Here is an 18,834-nt window from a genome sequence, read left to right as displayed (position 1 = left end):
GAGGCACTGCTCTTTTTTACTTGTGCCACATGACATACATAAAAGGGCTGAGGCTTCAATTATGCTTTCAAGGCCATCTTTTCATTTTTATTTTTTTTAACCCACCGCCCGCCAGCCCCCCTCAGGGTTTTGCAAAATTTCTGAGTAATGTTAAGTTTCATGGCTGTAGTCAGGAACCGAGTATTCTATGTGTCAACATTGTACAGGTAGCCTCAATTTGTGTCAAGACTTGGGACCTCAATGTTCATTGCTAAGCAGTGTGGTTATCAATCTTGATCGCATCATTTAATGATGGCAATCCCTTGCAATCATGATCGTCGTCCTAACCAAATCCCATGGCATTAGGTGAAGCAACTTCCAAAGCCAGCAGGAAGGCAAGGGGCTGTTCCTGAGTGTGAGTCCGAGAAAGGGGTGCAGGGGTAGGAGATGGATGCTGGGGATGCCTAAGAGACAGGGCATGGGTTGGAGAAGATGAGTGATGGTAGAAGGGAGGTGTAGTGAGGGTCAGGGAGGGTGTGCTGGGATGCACAAGCGGCCAGTGCAAGATAAACAGAGGGGTGAGAGGTGTGCAGTTGGGAGAAACTTACCCCAGTGATTTGCTATCTTCCCTGCCAGCTTTTCCACTAACTTTTTAGGGAAGTAAGGAGGGGAAATTGCAAATAGCAATCACATAATTCTGGCGCATTGCAACTGGATGTCAAGTATCCAGACTGCAATCACATGACTGCAGGGACTCTGGGATAGCTAGAACTCCAAGGCTGGTCATAACCACTATTTATTCAGCTCCACTGTAAGTTCAGACACTTAATGAATATATGAAGCAATGCCTATATTAAATTATTGTCTTAATGCCAGAAGCTCTTTGTAATTGATCAGACATCCTTTTTTTAATCTTGTTACTCCTTTTAATCTTCTTTACTTTCCAGTATTCCAACAGGAATTTTTTTTCACTGTGATTTCTGTTTAGTCACAATTCAAAATTTCTCAAGAGGTAATCACAATTGATCATGGTTATTGCTCAATTATTTATTATGCAGCCATTACGGGACCGCCTGCTGTTACCGAATGCCTCCCACCGACCTGTACGCTCGCACAGAGAGGGACTCCTTAGGGTGCCGTCCGCCAAGCAATGTCGGCTGGCGGCCCCCAGGGGGAGGGCCTTCTCTGTGGGGGCTCCCACCCTCTGGAACGAACTTCCCCCTGGACTTCGGCAACTGCCGGACCTTCGGACTTTCCGCCGCAAGCTGAAGACCTATTTGTTTGTTCGCGCAGGACTGGCATAGGATTTTAATCAGTTTTAATGTTTTAATATTTTATAATTATGGGGTTTTATTCTAAATGTTTTAATTCGGCCATTTGTGTAATAAGTTTTTTAATTATGGTTTTATGTGTATATTGCTGTTGTTTTTACTATGGCTGTAAACCGCCCTGAGTCCTTCGGGAGAAGGGCGGTATAAAAATTTAATAAATAATAATAATAATTTACTAAAAGGCCAATGAGGATTGAGTTCCTTTCTTCACAAAGAATTTAGTTTGTCTCTTAGTAAATTTTATATTTAAATAAATCAGGCTCTGTTTCCTGGTAAGTATTTACTTATAAATAAATAGTTACTTTTTAAAAAAAAATTTGAAATGCATTGACTGAATGAGAGGTGATGGCAGATATCATAACACACAACTCTGGAATTTTAGTCTGGAGCTAAATATTTCTAATGTTACAAAACCCGGCATTTTTCTACTTTAATGTGCTTTTTGATACAAAGTTGTTGCAAACTTAGGTGACAAAGAATAACAACTAGCAGGTTTTACCCCATCCCCCATGAACACCCTGAATCAGTTGGGGAGCAGCTACAAATTCCACAAATGTCCTGGACAATTCAGTGACCAGTAAGGAACCAAAAAGCATAACAAATGAAATTAGACCTATTTTAGGGTAAAAGCAGATGATGCACCAAAACAACCCCAGTAGGAAGTCTAAGAACTGCAAAACAACAGTAAATAGGATATGACTATTCATCTAAGCAGTTTAATTTCAGGGACAAGTGCACACAGCAGCATTATTCTTGGAAATTATCTAGTGCTGCATGCATAGTTTTTCTGGGGAAAAACAGCCTCTGGCCAACAGCCAACTTTGTGCAAGATTTACAGATGACAATTTTGAAATATAGTTATAAGAAATGGTATGATTAATACAAATAACAAAGAGGTACCTCAAAGAAAAGAAAAACCCACATCAGAGAAGAGCAACAACAATGATTCAGGACTGGAGGCTAAAATATGAAGAATGGTTGCAAGAACTGGGCATGGTTAGTCTAGTGAAGAGAAGGACCAGGGGGTGACATGAGAGCAGTCTTCCAATACTTGAGGGGTTGCCACAGAGAGGAGAGGGTCGACCTATTTTACTAAATCTGCACTACTATTAATCTTCTCATCGTTCCCATCACCAATCTCTTTCCACTTACGACTGTATGACTGTAACTTTGTTGCTGGCAATCCTTATGATTTATATTGATATATTGACCATCATTTGTGTTGTAAATGTTGTACCTTGATGAACGTATCTTTTCTTTTATGTACACTGAGAGCATATGCACCAAGACAAATTCCTTGTGTGTCCTATCACACTTGGCCAATAAAAAAAATTCTATTCTATTCTATTCTATTCAAAGCACCCGAAAGCCAGACAAGGAACAATGGATGAAAACTGATCAAAGAGAGATTTAATCTAGAAATAAGGAAAAATTTTCTGACAGTGAGAACAATCAACCAATGGAACAGCTTGCCTTTGGAAGTTGTGGCTAATTCATCACTGGAAGCTTTTAAGAAGACACTGGACAGCCATCTGTCAGAAATAGTATAGGGTCTCATGCTTGAGCAGGGGGTTGGACTAGATGAGCTACAAGGTCCCTTCCAACTGTTATTCTATAACCTGTAGTATTTCTATTTTTCTATTAGCACTGGTAGACAGAGCTGAGTAAATAGAATGGGGAATGGAAGTCAGATATAGCAGAAAATTTTATGAGTTGTGAGAATCAGACTTTGTTTTGAAGTTAACCGATGTTCCCGAGAGTCAGTTTGGTGACATAGTTAAAGGCACCAGGCTAAAAAGCAGGAGACTGTGAAGCCTAGTCTTGCCTTATATATACAAAGCCAGCTAGGTAACCTTGGGCCAATTGTTCTCCTTCAAACCTAGGAAGAAGGCAAGGGCAAACCAAAAATGTTGCCAAGAACACAGCAGGCTTATTAGAGTCCAAACTGACTTAAAAGAGATTAAACAAGAAGGGAAAAAGATATTCCCAAATAAGTTGATTTGAAAATGGTCTCCTACCCGCATCAGGGGAAAAGAGACATTTCTTTAAATGTGCGTGGATCAATACTATTGAGGATTTCACCTGTATGGTCTGCTTAAATCTGCAAGAGTACAAGAAGCAAAAAAGATTGATATTGACAGCTTTTAGTCATTAGGAGCAGCTGCCAATATTTGCATTGTCGAGCTCTGTAATGACAAAGACATGAATTAGAGTTTTGAGGATTCTTCACTAAATGGAGATTACAAAAAGGCCCTCTTCCACCACATCTGCCCCTGCTGGTCAGAACCAGGATGATTCCAAATCTTAAAAACTAATTAACAATAGCAATCTTTTCATCAATAACTGTAAGGCAAAAGGAAAGGAAAGGAAAGGAAAGGAAAGGAAAGGAAAGGAAAGGAAAGGAAAGGAAAGGAAAGGAAAGGAAAGGAAAGGAAAGGAAAGGAAAGGAAAGGAAAGAGTAAAGAAATTCCTATAACTAAATATTCTTAAAACCAGGCTGTTTTTCATAATTAATTATTCCATAAAAACATATAATTGTTTAAGTAAGTTATAAAGCAGACTACAGATGCCAATCTGCATAACTCACCTTCTAACTGCAACTGCTTTGGAGATACAGTTACTGGTGATGATGGGAATTAGTCTAGGGATGTGTGTATGCTAGGGAATAAAAAAAAATGTAAAAAGCAATAGCTTAAACAAATTGATTATCTAATTGAAAACATTGAACAGGGCTTGAGAGGATTCACAAAGATCTGTAGTACCAGAGCTGGTCTTATCATTCTTTTCCACGGCTAGCAAGATCCATTTTTCAAAACAAGCAAATCAATATATTGTTTAACATGCCTGCTATATTGCTAGAAGGAGCAGAAAGCTCAAATTAAAAAAAAAAATGGTCTTGGAATATAGTTCTGTTTTCACGGCTTCTACATTTTGTTAAATTTGTTTTTCAAATCTGAAGTTAACTCTGATATCAAATCATACTTCCAGTGAACAGCATAAGAAATTATTGCAACTTTTACCATGTACAAAGCTAATTCAACATATTCAGCAGAAATTATAAGGCTTGATAATATTTAATTAAAAACTGAAGTAATAAGAAATAATCCTTTAAAATGTAAAATGTAAATTCCAGAGTTGGAATTTACAAGTCACCAAATATGAAAAAATAATCAACCTACTTTTTGACTTTCCAACAATTTTTAAGAGAACCAATTTTCTATTTTAGTAATCAGTACTGAAGTAATAAAACATCAGCAAAATATACTAAATTTTCTAAGTATAAAACTTAATGTATAATTTGTATTTTTCTTCCACTAATATTTTGACTGTTGCACATTGATTGTTCTATGTAAATTCTGTGCCTACCAAATCACGCAGGCTTGCTCACTTTCTGAATCATACTTTACCAACAATTTATAAATAAGCCCAGCTCTGCTTTTTAATTTTGCATCTCCAAAATTTTGGTTATCTAAAAGATTCCAACTGCATATTACATCAAACTAGAATTTTTTCCTTACCATAAACATACTTTATGCTTATGCTCTTTGCTGACTATTACTGCCAATGAGATCAATTAAACAACGAATACATGTAGGCTCCTGGTCTCTATGTGGACCCCAAAACCTAGGGTACAGTTTACAGACGTCCTCCCAAAGTGGAACTCAAACTGTAATTTTGAATGTGGTAGAAATGAAGTTACTAGATACTAAAGAAATACTTGCTTGAATATAATAATGGAATATTAAAGCCATATATTTAAAAAAATTGAAGCAATTTATATATCAGCTAAATCCATCAAATCTACTTTAGGTTTTCTCTTGGCACATCACTGAAAGAACAGTGTAGTTGTGGCCAGTAAAAGGATACTAGCATTCTACTAGATCAATGGAAAAATTTAGAAGAATTTTCACATGCTGCGATTTGCAGGTAAGGCCTAGTGGCCTTTTAATACTGTTTCCTTGGAACGGAACACAGATTTGCTTCTCCTTCACATTAAGAAATGTTAAACTAAAAAGCAGCACTGGTAAAATCAAACCTCTATTTAAAACATCTGAATGCAAGTTGAAGATCTGTTTTTAATGACGAGACAGGTGTGTTCTGTTCTTCATTGGTATTTAACATGTAACAAATGTAGAATATATCACTGTCTATAAAGAAAACAGTCCAGAGAACACAATTTAATTCCAGCTTTTTGAATTGCCAGTCTGGTAATGTTTACACAAACACAGATGCAAGGCAAACAATAAGTGAATCTCTCATGCTGACTACAAGGCCTATTTAAGATTCTGTGCAAAAGCCTGCTAATTGAACTGATTTTCATGTTTATTATATCCCTCTGCTGCTCTCATCAGGAGTACATGGGAGAACAATTTGTATCTGCACTGAGCAATACTCACTCGAATAATTAATCTCACAGCTACTACGCCAGAAGTGGCCATGATTTTGGCACTGTTGGGAATGAGATTAAAGATTGTTGGCATGATGGCTTCTGCCCCATGGTCAAACTTGTTACCCAATACCGATGACAAATGTCTGAAATACAACAAGAAAACAGATTGCAATAAGGAAAGAGCAGGGTAGGCCAAGATGCAGTTAGGCAAGGCTATTGTCTAGAAATTAACAATAAATTATAAACACAGCATGTGTGTTATTATCAGTTTTCTTTCCAATACATGTTATGATTTTCACAAGGAATCAATCTGGAGTAGATCACTATGAAGCTATTAGGGAAAGGCTAAAGGATACTATTAAACTGCTTGATCAGTTGGTCAGATCTTCTCTTCTACTTTCCACTTCGCCTTGTCATTTGTGAATTTTAGAGCTGCTATTAACAAGCCCTCTTGCCCTTTGCTTAAAATCAGTCCTTCCAGCAAACTGCAGTACAGAATGAAAGTGCCAAGGCAAATGAAATACCTGAACTTTCACCCTGAACTCTGATTGAACTTAGACAAATAAAATAAGATTTAAGGAAAGCTTTCAGGCTTTCTTTAAATCTACCACTGAATTATTGAAACATTGGCTGTAAAAATACCAGTACTGGTGAAATTTTCTGAAGTTTCAATAAACATTTCTCAATTATAACAATGAGATGAGGACAGAGAGGAGAATGTTTGGTGTATCTGAAGATACATATGATTAATTTGTTTTTCATCTTTCCATTTCTATAAAAATACAAGCTATCACATTATTTAAGTATATATATTTGTTGTAGCAACTATCCATAGGTTTTTCTTTAATAACCAAGACATTCACAAATAAAAACTACTGAAAATAATTAATGAACAACTACAATTAAAGAACAATGAGAGCAGCTTCTGAACAAACATGCAGGGTAACTGCAAAATGGCACTAAGTAACCATGATGCAGATATATGCAGGGGCCAAGAAAGCAGGCTTTTTCACTTGCATAATTCTTGTTAAGTCCTTTTTCACAGATATGGTACAGGTTATTCATACTATCAATATCAAGTTAGACAATCACTGTAGCACAAAGGACATATCAGACATGAAGCCGGATTCACTGACATGCTTAGTTGTAAACATATTCATAAACCAACAGTATTTAAGAACAGCAGAGATGGATTTCTGTCTCCCAGCAATCCTACTACTTGTGGAGGCTGAGAAATGGCTTTTTCCCTACTAAAATAATCAAGAGTTACCAATTAGGGATTTATGACCTAATAATTCTGTTATTTTTTTCAGTTTCATGATTATTAAGATAAGCAGATAGGGAAATGCCAAGTTGTCCAGAAATAAGAATGATATAAAGACATGGTTTACACTGAAAATGAGAAGTTCTTAGTAACAACTTCCTGCACTGATCCTCAATTCACAAGCATTTGTTCTGCAGTACTTGGTTTTTATGGCTGTTAGTTCTTTTTCCGGGGTTGACGGAAGGCAGGTAAGAAAAATGTGCCCCCGCCCATGGGTTGGAAATCAGCTACTGAAGAAGAAGCAAGAAAATTGCCATTTGTCTCCTCCCTCAAAGTAATCCAGGACAGAAATAATTTCTCTAGGATAAATTGATTGGTGGCAATGCCATTAAAGAGGCTATTCCCCAGGAATATGAGAGACTACATAGGATTTTGGGTGAAAGATTCAGAGACCACAATCCAACCTATCCCATGAAAGTTCATGGGTGTCCCATTATGTGGTGTTAACATAAATCAAATGGGAGAATGCCACAAGAATTAAGCATAAGGATTCCCTTTTCACATAAAAGGGCAGGTTTCAGTCTCTCCTTCCTCAGAAAAAGCAGAAATCAAATTGTGTCATTTTCATAAATCAGACAGACAAAGATTTACAGCAAGGAGTGACCCTTTAGCAATTCAACAAAGTGTACTTTCACTCTCCTACCTCAAAAGAAGTTGATCGGAGGAAAAACATGTAGTTTTACCCTGGCAATAATTAACGCAAGGTAGAATATATAGTTTGTGCTCCTTACCCTAATGTGATACAAGCTTCTCGCACTACCTGGGACCTCAAGTCTTTAGCAGATAATTTAAAGGCTCCATCAAGCAAGCGCAGATGTTGAAAGAAGGTATCATACTCCGCCGCTCCAGCCAATAATAAAGACCGGATTTTTTTCAGCTGTTGAACAAAAATTTAGGAAGAAAAATTTTATCAGTTATCATCTGCAGAGTACAGATCTGTCAGTGTGATAAAATTGTATTATTTGTATTTTCCATTTCAGTTAAGCCTCCAAATAGGGTGCAATAGTAAGCTAAAATCAAAGCATGTTAAAACCCTACTGTTGTGATTTGTCCTCCCTCCTCTCCTCAGCCGGCCCTCTCGTCTCCAACAGGGCCTTTTATCAGACTCCGAGTCTGATAATGAAGATGAACGGCCTGTCATGACTCCAGCCCTCCCCCCCGCCCCTGAGAGGATTCCAGGAGTGAAAGGAGAAGCCCAATAAACCTCACTCATACAGCATGTGTTCCTTTGGCTCAGCCTTCAGAGCAGGAAGCCAGTCAGGTGGTGGAATTACCTGGGCCTACTCCCTCTGACCCCTCCCTTTCCCAGAAGCTGACAGCAGATCCAGCTGAAGACAATTCAGCATGGGAGGACCCTCGCTTCTGGAGATCTGAGAGGCGACGCCAGCAGAAGGAAGGGTGGGGCAGGCCTGGATAAATGCTGAGTCATGGAGCCACACCCCACAGCCTATATAAAGGACCTGCTTTTGGCATTCCAACCTTGAGTCAAGCAAAGTCTTATCTAGTTTGCTGATATCGGATCCTATCCGATTTAATAAATAATAATAAATAATAATAATAATCGCTGAAGTCACAACTTGGACTCCTGCCTGCCCTCATAAACCTTGAAGGAACTTGGCAAGCTGCAGAGGCTTCGCTGCCAAGTTTGTTACGGACTTCCTTGACTCGTTCGTCTGAGTGGGAGTGGGACACGACACACACACACACACACACATCTATTTAAAACAACTTTAAAAATGAAATTGAGTTCTAGGTTAATTTAACCAATTTTGAAGCACGCTTAAAGAGAAGGGCAACTTCTTATAACGTGAGGCCTACCATAGAGAAAGTGATCTGGTTCAAACTTCCCTCTATAGCTCTGAAAATTAAGCATTCACAATTCTTGCTTGGTTTTTCTTATTTTCAACAGGAAATAAGAATTTTCAGGATGTCTTGAACATAAGCAATTTCCAATTTGCAAAAATATACAGACACAGTAGGGCTTATTCAATTTTCTAGCGTATCACACAATGCATAGTTCCATGCCAGGTAGGTTATATTACATAAAGAATTCATATAGAATCAAATGCTTACTGCAGCTACTCTCTGTTCCCAATCATGTTTATCATCGGACAGGATTTCTCTGATTTTGTTTATGGATTCTTCAAAGTCTCGGCTAGAATAAATCTGTAAAGAAAATATAAAAATTATTTTACTAAGCTAGAAGAATTCACTGAACTACAAGAAATTCTCTCTGCCTCATCACAAATCTTCTGTATTCAAATATGTATTAGATGGTTAGGAAGAGCGTTCAGAAAAAATGCATGAGAGAAACAGAAAATTACTAAAAAGAGGGACTCCTGATATGCAAAGACAAATCATTTTCCTTAACATTGGAAAGAAGATATGTATTTAAACCCAGGATATCAAATGCATATATTTCTTTTTTTCTTCTTCTTTCTATTATTTCATTAAAAGATATGGGCTTTCATTCTATTTGAAGGTAAACATATTTTGAGTTACCAGGGAACCAAGAGATATGTCTGAATCTTTATTTTATCAGGCATCAATTGTTTTTAGAAAACCAAACATTAAACTCTTTTAAAAAAAAACAAACCACCCACCCCCAAATAGCAAAGTAGAGATACAATCTAAAATTTGGCCACTGATCAAACAGTTTAATAAATAAAATAAATTGATAAGTATCATGTAAAATATTAAAAACTCGAATTTATTGAAGTTATTAAAAATCTCATTGTTGTAGTCACAGGGAATAATACAACATGACAGCTTTGTAGAAGAATCCCTAATTTTTAAATTCAGAACAAGTAGACCAATTTGTCCCCGAGATAGTAAAACACAACTACTCTACTATTATATATACTAAACCAAATATTCTAATTCCACATTACCCAGAAAAAGATATAAAAGTAAGCTGCCTAATTTGCTCTAATTTTGCCCAACATGCTTTAAAAACAAGAATTGTATCCAATTATACACTTCTATTAATGGAAACTTCTTTTATCTATCAATGGCAGGTTTTTTTTTAGTGTTTTTAATATTTTAAATGATTTGGTTTTATAATTTTAAATGTAATTTTATGTTTCTTTTGTTGTTCAATTAGGAACCGCCCAGAGTTGGTTGAACAACGGGCATGTCTATAAATGTTTAAAATAAATAAATAAAATGTCCCTTTTTTACTGCAGTATCCTGTTTATCTTTCACATGGTCCAAAGGGAACTCCTCTACTGCAGATGGAGATAGGATGGAATTACAAAGAAAAGAAGGGATCCAAGAAAAACAACTTCCCATTTTTTACTTAGGGATGTCTCCACTAGATCCACCCAGGTTCCATTAACCAGAGAAACATACCTCAATGTTATATTCTGTGTCTTTTATGTCTCTTGTTAAACGATACAATTAATGTTAATATCATCCACGACTTAAGACCGTTTGAGATTTAAGAGTGTTCCTCATTATACAAGTTTCCTCACCATTCCATTCTGTTTAGTTTACCAAACTTCTCATGGCATGTTCTGCTTTACATTCTCAAGCTAACCTGCTGTCCCACTGGCAATATTGAAAAAGAAATGATTTGCCAATCCAATCAACTTTACTATCTTGTCTTTGTCCTTCTCTGAGTTACAAGCAAAAGTTCCAAACAGTGTCTTTCTAAAAAATGCATTCTACCTCCATCCTGAAGTTCTACTGTGTTTTATTTCTAACTACACTATGAGCCATTTACCTGAACGGTTGGGACATCTTCAAAAGCTTTAATGAAATCCTCTTCATCTATGGCACCAGCTCCTTCTTTAGTTGCTAGAAAATGTAAGAGGGAGGCAACAATAACAGCAATGAAATAAATTTATATAAACTATATGTAAAATAGGTCTTATCGTAGTAAGAGTAAAGAAAAGAAATGATGAAGCATGCAATGTCTTCAGGAAAACACTTTCTTAAGGAAAAGATTGAAAGGAAAAGATTGAAACAAAGACAGAATATTGCCTGAAAGAGACAGAATTTGTTTTTTCTAAAATTGCGAAGTTTTGAAAAGTTAGCATATTTCTATAAATTAATTATAAGTAATGTATGTATATTAATGTATTAATGTATATGGGTATACATTGTGTATACATTCATGTATAATTAATGTAAATGTGATATATCTAACTGGCCCATAAGAATGAACCAAGCAGTTTAAAATATTAGTTAGATTGGACTTTTTATTTAATTTTGAAAGCTTTCTGAAAGTACTACTGTAAAGTACAAGTAGTCCTCGACTTACAACAGTTTGCTTAGTGACTGTTCAAAGTTACAGCAGCCCTAAAAAAAAGTTATGACCATTTTTCACACGACCATTGCAGCATCCCCACAGTCATGTGAACAAAAATCAGATGCTTGGCAACTGTCTCATATTTATCTCAAGGTCACGTGATCAGCTTTTCTGATTTTCTGTCAAGCAAAGTTAATGGGGAAGCCAGATTCACTTAATAACCATATTACTAACAAAACTGCAATGATTCATTTAAAAACTGTGGCAAGAAAAGTCATAAAATGGGGCAAAAGTCACTTAACCAATGTTTCACTTAGCAACATAAATTTTGCGCTTAAATGTGATTGTAAGTCAAGGACTTATTAAGGAGTCCTTGACTTATCAAGGACAGGTAGTCAGTTATTATTACAACTGACTACCTGTTTATTTATTATTATAATAATAATAATAATAATAATAATAATAATAATAATAATAATAATAATAATATTTTTATTTATAGACCGCCCTTCTCCCAAAGGACTCAGGGCGGTGTACAGCCACAAATAAAATACAGAAAGAAAACAACAATACAAAACTAAAAACAACCCTTAAAAAACCTATTTAATATGGCTACTTATAGATAAAAATATTCCCTCTAAAATTTACTAAAAAATTTAAAACTCATAAATCAATTTGATAATATAAAATTTAAGCGAGTCCAGCAAGACGAAATAAGTAGGTTTTAAGTTCGCGGCAGAAGGTCCTAAGGTCAGGTATTTGTCGGAGTCCAGGGGGAAGCTCGTTCCATAGGGCAGGAGCCCCCACAGAGAAGGCCCTCCCCCTGGGGGCCGCCAGCCGACATTGCTTGGCTGACGGCACCCTGAGGAGCCCCTCTCTGTGAGAGCGCACTGGTCGTTGGGAGATAGATGTTGGCAGTAGACGGTCCCGTAGGTATCCCGGTCCTAAGTCATGGAGCGCTTTAAAGGTAGTAACTAACACCTTGAGAGCACCCGGAAGACAACAGGCAGCCAGTGCAGTCTGCGCAGGATAGTGTTACATGGGAGCTCCGAACTGCTCCCTCAATAACCCGCGCAGCCGCATTCTGGACTAGCTGGAGTCTCCGGGTGCTCTTCAAGGGGAGCCCCATGTAGAGAGCATTGCAATAGTCCAGACGAGAGGTAACGAGAGCATGAGTGACCGTGCATAGGGCATCCCGGTCCAGGAAGGGGCGCAACTGGCGGATCAGGCGAACCTGATAGAAAGCTCTCCTGGAGACGGCTGTCAAATGGTCTTCGAAAGACAGCCGCCCATCCAGGAGCACGCCCAAGTTGCGCACCCTCACCATCGGGGCCAATGACTCGCCCCCAACAGACAGCCATGGCTGCAGCTGACTGTACCGGGGTGCCGGCATCCACAGCCACTCCGTCTTGGAGGGATTAAGTTTGAGCCTGTTCCTCCCTATCCAGACCCGTACGGCCTCCAGACACCGGGACAGTACTTCGATAGCTTCATTGGGGTGGCCTGGGGTGGAAAAGTACAGCTGCGTGTCATCAGCATACAGTTGGTATCTCACCCCAAAACCACTGATGATCTCACCCAGTGGCTTCATGTAGATATTGAACAGGAGAGGCGAGAGAATCGATCCCTGCGGCACCCCACACATGAGGCGCCTCGGAATCGATCTCTCCCCCCTGTCAACACCGCCTGCGTCCGGTCAGAGAGGTAGGAGGCGAACCACCGATAAACGGTGCCTCCCACTCCCAACCCCTGTAACCGGCGCAGCAAGATACCATGGTCGATGGTATCAAAAGCCGCTGAGAGGTCTAATAGGACCAGGGCAGAGGAGTAACCCTTATCCCTGGCCCTCCAGAGATCATCCACCAACGCGACCAAAGCCGTCTCCGTACTGTACCCGGGCCGGAAGCCGGACTGAAACGGGTCTAGATAGACGGTTTCATCCAGGTACTGGGGTAGCTGACATGCCACAACACTCTCTACAATCTTCGCCGTAAAGCGAAGGTTGGAGACCAGACGATAATTTCCTAAAACAGCCGGGTCCAGGGAAGGCTTCTTGAGGAGAGGTCTCACCACTGCCTCTTTCAAGGCAGCGGGAACGATCCCCTCCCGCAGAGAAGCATTAATAATCCCCTGGAGCCAGCCTCGTGTCACCTCCTGTGTGGCCAGCACCAACCAGGAGGGGCACGGGTCCAGTAAACATGTGGTGGCATTCAGTCTTCCCAGCAACCTGTCCATGTCCTTGGGAGTCACAGGGTCAAAATCATCCCAAACCACCTCAACAAGACGGGTCTCGGAACTCTCGTCTAGATCTACCCAATTTTGATCCAATCCGTCCCGAAGCTGAACGATTTTATCGTATAGATAACCGTTAAACTCCTTGGCACGCCCTTGTAGGGGGTCCTCCCGCTCCTCCTGTTGAAGGAGAGAACGGGTCACCCGAAACAGGGCGGCCGGGCGGTTATCTGCCGATGCAATGAGGGAGGAAACGTAGGAACGTTTCGCATCCCTCAGTGCCACTAGGTAGGTCCTGCTATAGGACCTAACTAGTGTCCGGTCAGCCTCAGAACGGCTGGATCTCCAGACACTCTCTAGGCGTCTTTATTAATATAGTTCTCCGTCATTGGATTTATTCCATTCCATTTCTATAAACTAGGCTCATTATTTGAAAAACTACTGGCTTTAGAAAAGCCAGAGAAAATTGCATATGAATAAAGATCTGAACTCAAGAATTTGTCCCATTAACATGCAGAAAGTTTTTTAAAAACTTTTTAAGCAAAATCATTAAGTGATGTACAGGTAGTCCTTGTTTAGTGATCACAATTGGGATCAACAATCTGGTTGTTAGGTGAATCGGTCACTAAGAAAACTACGACTGTGCTTATTGTACTATATTAATTTATTTGATTCTTTTTGTTAGTTTTTATTAGTTTTTGTTAGTTTTAAATGTGGTCTTTTCTTCTGTAAGCCACCTTGAGTCACCATGGGTGAATAGACAGCAATATAAATTTAATAAATAAATAAATGATCTTACTTCCACTTTCCTATGTTTACAGAGCAACAAGGATCCTAAATGCGAGAACTGATTGCTAAGTTTTTTTACTATAACGATTGTAACAGTGAATGCTCACTAAATGAGGCAGTTGCTAAACGAGGACTACTTCTAGTGACAATAAACATATTTGATAATATGCTTGTTGACATGACACAATCTCAAATATTTTACATAAATTTTTAGTACATTCCTCAAATCAACAAATAGGTGCACAGAGGGAGGTGTTATGTTCTACTGTTCCAACCATGCATAAAAAATGTAAGGGCAAAAAAGGACTGAAAGAAGTAATATCTAGGTGTTTGCAAGGGCTCTGACCTACCTGGAGTTTTTGCGACTAAAGCTACTGCTCCTACCCTTCGAGCAGTGCCTGTCCCAGTTTTTCGAGATAATGAAGGAGCCTTTGAAGAGGTTGAGGAACTGGCTGAGGATGGTCGGTTCCCATCCACCGAGTCATCATCATCAAAATGTTTATCTACAAAGCAAGCACAACATAAAATTCAGAGAGTTACTTGTAACCATTGCCCATTTTGAAGCAAGTATGCTCTGCAAATGTGAACAAATGAAATACATATATTACAGCAGGACACAACCTGTTATTCAGTAACATGAACATGGAGATATGTGCCTGCTTGGACCCTTTCACTTAAAACTAAATACACATTATACTGCTTTCTAATGACCATTGGAAGACAGGAAGATAATTATGTAAAAACTGAGTCAAGTCCATGTATCTATTATAAATGTAATGTGTAACAATCTTCATGTTACTGTTCCTTATGTACATTTCCAAATTAGTTTGATAATTTTCCTTTTTCATATGATTTATAAATATAGGCTGAGCTCCAAGTAGCTGTTTATACTCAAATGTGGGCCCTTTGTGGAATACTTTTATTCTGATGGCTAATGCTCACAATCATATCACAACCTAGTTTGGAAAGCTCCCCACCCAGTGTCAAAAGCGTAAGGCCACATTATTCACAAAACTAATTTCCTAGTTCTCTGGAGTCTGACCACTGGGAATAAATGTCTGTGTGATACCTAACAAATCCATCAAATTTTAAAATTTATTGCTGACAGTGATACCAAATGCCTTTGTTTCAGTCTATTTCTACTCAACAATATATTCAACATACACCTCCCTTCTTACACGAGTGAAACATGTGGGAGATAGAGGCCTAGATATAATACCACACCCTCTGATTTTTTTTAAAGTGACTCTGTTAACTATTAGTAATAAGAAGATCCATGCTCTGCATACTGTATTTCAATGCAGGTCATCAGCAATGAAATCACTGAACCATGCACTCATAAAAGAGTGCAGACTAACACCTTTAGAGCTTCAATAAAACTATCTGATCATCTTAGGTCTAATTTTGTTATTGGCACTTGTGAAAAAGATGTATCTTCTTATCCTTAGGACCGTGATAAATTTTTACAAGCAAAATGAAACATTCAATTTACAAGTAATTGAAACATTCAATTACTGTACAAACTAGGTCTTTATCAAAGCAAAAGAATTTTAATTCAAAGTTTTAATTAATTGAATTAATTAGTTCAAAACCTTGTTGCTGAGCAGATCAGAAGTAAAACAAATAGCATAAACAGATGAACAGCAGATTGTTCTCTCTCTCATACACTCCTCAGGGGTGTGGCTTCCTATATTGAAGTGTTAACTAAAAAAAGTACGATTTTCAGTAGTTTCTTTTGAGAAGCACATTTTGTTTTTCATAATGATTCAAAGAAAAAGATTCCTTGTAACAATATTCCAGGAAAACTCATTGCTCTTTCAAGATGAGATATAATCAGCCAGAAATTCAGAGTTTAAAAAGACATTTAAATATCTGTGATAATTTTTTTTAAAATCAATCTCAATAACAGTTTGAATAACATTACATTTCCACACTTAATTTTCACTGTTAGCAATCTAGGCTATTCACTTCCAGACATCAGGTTTTTGAGAGCACATGTACAGAGCAGAAAGAGAAACAAAGAACAGGTTAAAAATCTGAACATGGACTTCAGGAAATGGGAATCTAACAGTCAGATCTATACTATAAAGTCAGAATAAAATTCACCTCTTATGACAACTGAGTGCTACATAGAAGGATGAGGTTTGCAAGTCAAACAACACGTTTCATAAAGCTATATCCAAACCTCTTTTGCCTTCCACTGGTTTCAATGGACTTTAAACCAGACAGTACACAGCTCTCTACATTTAGCCATTATCCATCCATCACTGCTGTTCCTTCTGTTTCTACAAAGCTCATTTATGAATGACCGTCTAGCTTTACATAGACACATGCCTTGTTTAAAGAGGCCTTTGTCTGTCCCTATTAACAGTAAACAAATTTTTAAAAATGCTTAATGATCTTTTTTTTATTCCTCACTGAAGTGGGAAAATTTCACATACAAAATTTCACATACACACACACACACAGAGAGAGAGAGACAAAATTGCTTACAGGAGCATATCCTTTTGCAAATAAGCTTCTTCAACATTCCTTCATATTTTCCATAGCGAGCTTAGAGGTAACACTGTTTCACAGGCAGCTGCAGCTTCCAAGTCCAAGGCATAATCAATCCTTGCCCCCTGTGTTCATTAAGCATGCAGTTTCACACCCAGCGTTCGACAACCCAGGCTTGAGCACTGTTTAGAGGCTTGTGATTGGAGAGTTGAGCCAGCCGATGCACCCTTCCCAAGCTTTTGAGGGGCAAAAGTGGAAGGTTATTACAGGCACCCGCAGCAGAGAATCTCTTCAGGAGCTGCTTTGACCAGCAAGAAAAAAAAAGAGCTAAAGTTCATCCCTCCGGGAAGTCTAATGGGAGCATCTTAACAGCTTGTCATCATTTCTCCATGACAAATGCGTTTGCATATATTTGTCATTATGTTGCTTTAAAAGCTAGCTTTCTAACATCAGTCTACCAGGTATAAAATTACAAGAAACAAGAGGGAATGCCAGGAAGTCAAAAAATGCATGGGGAGGAAGAGACAAAAATAATACCCCATCCTCAGCTCTACAAATTATCTACAAAATTGCAAGAATGCCCAATACTCAAACAAAGCTTTGTCACCTTCAGCATTCACAACTCTGTTCCTAAATCTGTTGCTCTTGAGTAAACTTGCAATTGTGTTTCATTCCTCCTTTCCTTTCAAGGAGAGTCTTTAAGTGTTTTTGTAGCTATTCATTTAATTCATTTATTATTGTTATATCATCAACATATTTTCCAGAGTAAATTTTTAGAAGCAGCTAGAGAGGCTGTGTTCCCAGGTTACAGATATCCCTGCTTAACCATCCCAATTAAGAATTTCTGATGCTAAACTATGCAGACATTAGGCAAAACATCATGTGACTATACCGCTTAAAGATGGCAGTTCTGGTAGTTACGGTAGCGGTCGTTAGGCCAGGATTTCGTACTCCTGTCCTGTCACGCTCACCCTGCTTATACTCCCTTGCCTAGCTCCCCTTATCTCTGCTCTTTTGACCACGTACTTTACACTGCCCACACTCACTGCCCCCTCCAACCTCACCTGACCTTCAGAGTGCAGGACAACCTAAAGAACAGAGATGGGGGACATTAGGCAAATTACTAAGCTTCTCAGTGAGCAGATTTTAGAATTTTTAAAAGTTTTTTTTTTTAAATCCATGTAACAATAGCAATAGCACTCAGACTTATATACTGCTTCACAGTGCTTTACAGCCCTCTCCAAGTGCTTTACAGAGTCAGCATATTGCCCCGAACAATTTGGGTCCTCATTTTACTGACCTCAGAAGGATTGGAAGGCTGAGTCAACCTTGAGCCTGGTGAGATTTGAACTGCCAAATTGCAGGCAGCCAGCAGGCAGCAGGAGTAGCCTGCAGTACTGCATTCTAACCACTGCGCCACCACGGCTCTAATCTGGTTAATGTCATGCTGCCTGGATTTCTAAAATAAAAAATCTATGACAGCAGAGTTCTTTTTCATGCTCTGAATTAATTAAATGTTTTCTCTCTGTTCGTTGCCCTCTTGTACCAATACAATCTAAGCCAATAAAAATGAACACATCTCTAGTCCAAAGGCAAGCACTTCTAAAGATCTCTAGGTTCCCGGACAACTAAAAAGATCACTTAGTGGTAAATTCAATCTTTCATTATTTCAGCTGAAGGCAATTTCCTTCTTGTTTTTCTGCCAGTTTTCACAAATTACTGTTGGCCCCCACCATATTGCTTTTCCAAAAGACCTAAAAATGGTTTTGTCAGCAGGCCTGGGGAGCATGAATGGAGAAGAAGCCAATCAAGCGGTTGATTTGATTGAATTGTTGTTGGCATGGATGGAGTGCGGTGGAGTTTTTATGTGGTGTTTTAAATGTTGTAAGAGGCCTAGAGTTGTGAATTGTGTGTGTGTGTGTGTGTGTGTGTGTGTGTGTGTTTAGTTAATTAATCTGTTGAGCAGAAACAAAAAAACAGCAAATTAAACAATGACTAAAAAGAAAAAAGGGAAGGGAAGGGAAGGGAAGGGAAGGGAAGG

General features: G+C 38.5%; 1 protein-coding gene across 7 annotated transcripts in view; it reads right to left on the bottom strand.

Moving 5' to 3' along the window:
- CLASP1 (cytoplasmic linker associated protein 1) overlaps nucleotides 1-18,834 on the bottom strand; it is a 224,198-nt gene that overhangs the window by 92,154 nt on the left and 113,210 nt on the right. For all 7 annotated transcript variants that reach the window (XM_058195472.1, XM_058195491.1, XM_058195454.1 and 4 more), the window contains 6 exons: nucleotides 14,648-14,800; nucleotides 10,749-10,822; nucleotides 9,098-9,190; nucleotides 7,756-7,901; nucleotides 5,708-5,843; nucleotides 3,898-3,968 (listed from right to left, as the gene is read on the bottom strand). In XM_058195472.1, the coding sequence (XP_058051455.1) occupies nucleotides 3,898-3,968; nucleotides 5,708-5,843; nucleotides 7,756-7,901; nucleotides 9,098-9,190; nucleotides 10,749-10,822; nucleotides 14,648-14,800 (673 nt within the window). The remainder of the gene's footprint in view (nucleotides 1-3,897; nucleotides 3,969-5,707; nucleotides 5,844-7,755; nucleotides 7,902-9,097; nucleotides 9,191-10,748; nucleotides 10,823-14,647; nucleotides 14,801-18,834) is intronic.

This window comes from Ahaetulla prasina, chromosome 1 (genome assembly GCF_028640845.1).
Source record: "Ahaetulla prasina isolate Xishuangbanna chromosome 1, ASM2864084v1, whole genome shotgun sequence".
NCBI classification, from domain to species: Eukaryota; Metazoa; Chordata; class Lepidosauria; order Squamata; family Colubridae; genus Ahaetulla; species Ahaetulla prasina.
The sequence above is the reverse complement of the archived record's forward strand: the minus strand, read 5'-3'. Positions and strand labels throughout refer to the sequence as shown.